The sequence below is a fragment of the Marmota marmota genome, unplaced genomic scaffold (genome assembly GCF_001458135.2).
Source record: "Marmota marmota marmota unplaced genomic scaffold, marMar, whole genome shotgun sequence".
Lineage (NCBI taxonomy): Eukaryota > Metazoa > Chordata > Mammalia > Rodentia > Sciuridae > Marmota > Marmota marmota.
Genome location: NW_025999869.1, coordinates 3,293,980 through 3,298,646, shown reverse-complemented (window position 1 = coordinate 3,298,646; position 4,667 = coordinate 3,293,980). Strand labels below are relative to the sequence as shown.

General features: G+C 45.6%; 1 protein-coding gene across 3 annotated transcripts in view; it reads right to left on the bottom strand.

Moving 5' to 3' along the window:
• Positions 1-279: 279 nt before the first annotated feature.
• Ubtd2 (ubiquitin domain containing 2) overlaps positions 280-4,667 on the bottom strand; it is a 53,156-nt gene continuing 48,768 nt past the window's right edge. For all 3 annotated transcript variants that reach the window (XM_048815451.1, XM_048815459.1, XM_015492613.2), the window contains exon 3: positions 280-2,687. In XM_048815451.1, the coding sequence (XP_048671408.1) occupies positions 2,290-2,687 (398 nt within the window). In that variant the 3' untranslated portion in view covers positions 280-2,289. The remainder of the gene's footprint in view (positions 2,688-4,667) is intronic.

The window sequence follows — 4,667 nt, the reverse complement described above, 5'->3', positions numbered from 1 at the left end:
GCTTCCGAAAACCTGAACTGTGAGTTGATCTGCAGGATGATTTTAGGAGAAGAGAAAACCAGCTGATTCAGACCCAGAAGTCAGTGCAGAGCGAGGCGTGTCTGCAGCACTGCGCAGGAGTTGGCCCAGTGAGCCTGAGGGGGTGACGAAGACCTTGATCTTTACTGGGCTGAGGCTTCAGGAAGGAGGAAACCTTCACACACTCATTTGAACAAGGCGGATCACCCTTATGAGGAGAGCAACAGATAAAACCCCAGAATAAAGGCAAAGACAAAGAGAAAAATTTAACTTTTTTTTTTTTTTTAAAAAAAAGCACAAAAACCCTACATACTAAAATTATACACATCAAGTATTGGTCCAATCTTATATCAATCTATTAACAATTAAACAGCACCATGGTTTTCTTACCTAGGTTAAACATGCCCAGAAAATTGTTATTCAAAGTATATGTTCCTTTAAAATAAAATAACTCTTAAAGAGAGAGAATCTTCAATAATCAAGACCTTTTACCAACCATAGATTATTGATGACATTAACAAATTTCCTTAAGAAAAATCAGTTTAAACATTTTTTTTTCCAGTTGATGAACATGAGAGATGCTGCTGTTCAGTGTGGCAACGATGAACAAAAACTTTTGGATGAGGGCGATCTACTGAAATGCCCTCCTAGCCCCACCTCTGAGGGAAAACTTCTCCTCTGGAATTAATGCTGCTGTTTCTCTTGAATTTAGAGTCAATCATCAACAAGCAAATCAGATGTAGCCACAATCTTTAAAGTGATCGAATAACATTAGGGAAGTAGTTAAAGCTCTCAGAAACATGATAAAGTTACAGTTATAGATATACTTAATCAGGCTATAGGAGATTTAATACCATTTTTAAACAATGCATTTAGACTAATTAGCAGTTTCATTTTGTCACTTTAACTAACAAGGTGCTCACACCCAAGTAGCTGTGGAGGTGTGCCTCCCCCCAGCACGGCACCCATGCTCCTTGCTCCCCTTCCTCCTCACGGAGGCCCCAGGACACAGCCTGGTAAGGGAGGGAGTCCGCTTCTCTCTCAGAGCCAGGTCTTAAGGGTCTCCAAATTAAACGCAGCCCTGGGCAGCTTTACTCAGCCACAGCAACCAAGACTCAGGCCTTCGCAGATTTCTCAGTTCCTGGCCACCAAACATGATTCTGCAGATGGTTCTTAACTTGCCTCTTTGCAAGAAAAGATGAGAGAAGAACTGTTATCCGCTTGGCTGAGGGTAACAGTGAACTGGGGAGCACTGAGGTCTGAAGCGCTGCCACGTCACTGCTAATGTGAAAGCAACACCAGCAAACCTTTCACTCTGGATTCTCAGTCGAAAGTTTCTCTGCAAGTTCTCCCAGGCACAGGAGGACTGGGCTTTCCCTGCACCCCGCAGAGCCGGGAGAGCCTCACTGCACTGCCTCGTGGTGGGAAGAGTAATAGACTCCTGCCTCCCGCCTGGAGACTATGGGCCTGGGGCAGGGTAGGCGATGCAAGTGCAAACAGAGCAGGGAGTACGGAAGGTACACGGAAGGTACACGACATAGTGACCTTCTAAGCCAGACATGAAAACAGCTGTCTGTGCAGGATTCCAAAACACCTACGCAGCACCCAAGGATCAGGTGGAAATCAGAAACAGGACTGCACGAACTACTTACTGCCTGGTGTTCAGAGGGGTCCCGGCCATCAAACATGCTCAAGGCACCCAAACTTAGTGTGACTGTCAATAAGGGGCTCAACATGTGGGGATGGGAAAAGCAACACTGAAACACAATTTGCCAGTCTTACTCCTTTATGGCTAAATATGAAATGAGCTAACAAAAAACCAGAACAGAAATGAATCTCAAATACTGCTCTTCTCAGATTCTATCAAAAAATTATAACCGTTATTGGTGACATCTGGAAATTATATAATCTGACAGATGTTTTAAAAATTCTGTATTCAAAGGTGCTTGGTGCTGTTCTTCAAGGTTACAATGTTCCACTTACAGTCTAAATCATTTAAATTCAGCCATTAAGTAGTTGAGTGTTTTAAAATAAATGGTTATCTATTTCTTAACTGCCTCTCAAATTAGAAATTGTAGTTACATGAGTCTCAAAGGCTGGCTCTTTGTGTTTTATTATTTTTGTTGGTCTCCATCACAGATGGAATTTTTCACTGGTAATTCCTCAGAACTAAATTCATTCATAGGGAATTCAGAGCAGTGAAAATAGGTTTCACGCCACAGAGTTGAAAATGACAACAATAACAAACAGGAGAGGGGGAGCTGGCTCGGCTCAGTTCTCGACTGGCGTGGGGTTGTGCACGGGCTGGCTCACGATCACCTGCACGACGTAGTCCTTGGGGATCTTCAGCTCCTCCAACTTCATTTTGTCGGTGAGAGGTCTGCCTGAGAAGAACCACCGCTGGCTTCCCGGCTCCACCCCTTCGGCTGCGTGCAAGCGTCTCTTCATGTGGAACACCGTGTCTGTGCTGCGCACCACAAGCTTGAGGTCTTTGCCTGTGGAGAGGCGAAGTCGGAGCTGGGACTCGTAGCCAGAGTTGGGTGGTGGCTCAGGAATGTCCAGAGTCTCTGTGTCGCTCTTTTCCTCTATCATGTTGATTGGCGGTGCCAAGCAATACACGGGAAGCTGGTATCTGCTCCCCAGTTCATCATAGCACTCCGTAAGCGCACCTTCAGAGGGAAGACACAAACGAGTTTCAGTGAACGTATTCCTGTTTACACTCCACAAACTGCTCATGCTCTTTTGCTAGCATGCCACAGCAGAGAAAGGCACTAAATGATGCCAGTCACTGTCCACTGATCAGCAGTGATGACCAAGTCCTGGGGGCACTCTGAGGATGCATCTAATTTTACATTAACCAGGACTCCAGCTCTTACCTCTTCTAAGTCATTTAACACCCAGCTCACAATTCCAGGAAGACAGAAAGGAAAGGAAATGGGTGCACACAATTCATTAGTGCTTACAACAAATTAAAGGGAAATTTACATTGCATTGTTGTATCTGTTTAAGAAACGAACCCATTACCTTGAACAAAAAAACAAGAAAAAAAGAAAGAAAGCCCAGGACCTGGCTGACAGACTGCACCTGGCCAGAGTCCTTGGTTCTGAGATCAGACCAGAGATGACAGCTGCATGAGGTGTGACCGCCTATTGCCCACGTATGAATCTTGTTAGTACCATGACCACAGAAAGGACCGAGATGTTTTACTTAACCCCACTCAGCTAATCTATCAGAGAAGCTCCAATTACAGAGGTGATTGGAGGGGTGTGATATTCATAATGAGCTACCTGGAGGGAGGGAAAAAAGCATATATGGCCAAGTGTGGTGGTGCACGCCTGTAATCCTGGCAGCTCAGGAGGCTGAGGCAGAGGATCACAAGTTCAAAGCCAGCCTCAGCAACTAAGCAAGGTCCCTGAGCAACTTAGCAAGACCTTGTCTCAATAAAATAAAAAATAAAAAAAGGACTGGGGATGTGACTCTGGGTTGAATACCCCTGTGCAAACTGGTCACATATCCAAATAGCCTAGTCCTGCAGCAAGAAGCCTGCCAGTGTCTTGACGGCCCGGCCGTGGTGGGAGTGAGTAAAGGGCAAGTGGAGAGCTCGCTGCAGACCCATCTGCTCTGCGAGGAGACACCTTCAGGTACACGTCCCACTGGATGTCGGGGGTCAGTAGCGTGGGCCCCACGGGTGCAAGTGTAGCACATTGCCATAACTGCCCTGCTATTTAAAACATTCTCCTGGAAAGACACCATACCAAACCACTATCTTTAGAATTGAGACCAAGAAGAAATTTCCTGCCTTTTTATTAATGAGCTGTGCAACCTTGAAGAGCGACGTTCTATTTTTTTTTTTTTAATATTCTTTTTAGTTGTTGATGGATCTTTATTTACTTATTTATATGCAGTGCTGAGAACCAAACCCAGGGCCTCACATGTACTAGGCAGGCACTCTACCACTGAGCTACAACTCCAGCCCCGAACAGCAACATTCTTTAACCTGCAATTCCTTTTTCAATCACAATATGAAGCAGGAAGAAGCTGACCTCTACAGAGGCACGCCTGATAGAGCAGGACTGCAGCACTGCTGCCTTGACTGAAAGCACCCCACCCCTCGAGAGGCAGTGTGGAGCCGACACAAACTGCACCCCGACAGCTGGCTCGGCTCTTACTGGACCTGACCTTCACCCTCCACCACGAGGCAAAGAAGCCCATCTCCTGCAGCCTGGCGTTTCGGGTGGAATTTTCTCATCTCAAATGAGTAAGAGAGGAAAATGCCAAGGAGAGTTCCAGGTAGACTGTGCCTCACCCTGTTCCAGTGCAGGCAGCACCCAGACCCTGACACTGGACGGGGAGCTGTCCATGCTCCATGCGGCTTAGAAGCACCTATGTTCTAACATTTTTGGAGAAGACGACTTCTTTTTTACTTAATATGAAGTTTTCTGGTATACCAACTTTCCCTTTCTTCTGTCTATAAAATTAGAATCTGGGGCTGGGGATGTGGCTCAAGCGGTAGCGCGCTCTCCTGGCATGTGTGCGGCCTGGGTTCGATCCTCAGCACCACATACAAAGATGTTGTGTCTGCCGAAAACTAAAAAATAAATATCAAAAAATTCCCTCTCTCTAAAAAAAAAAAAAAAAAAAAAAAAAAA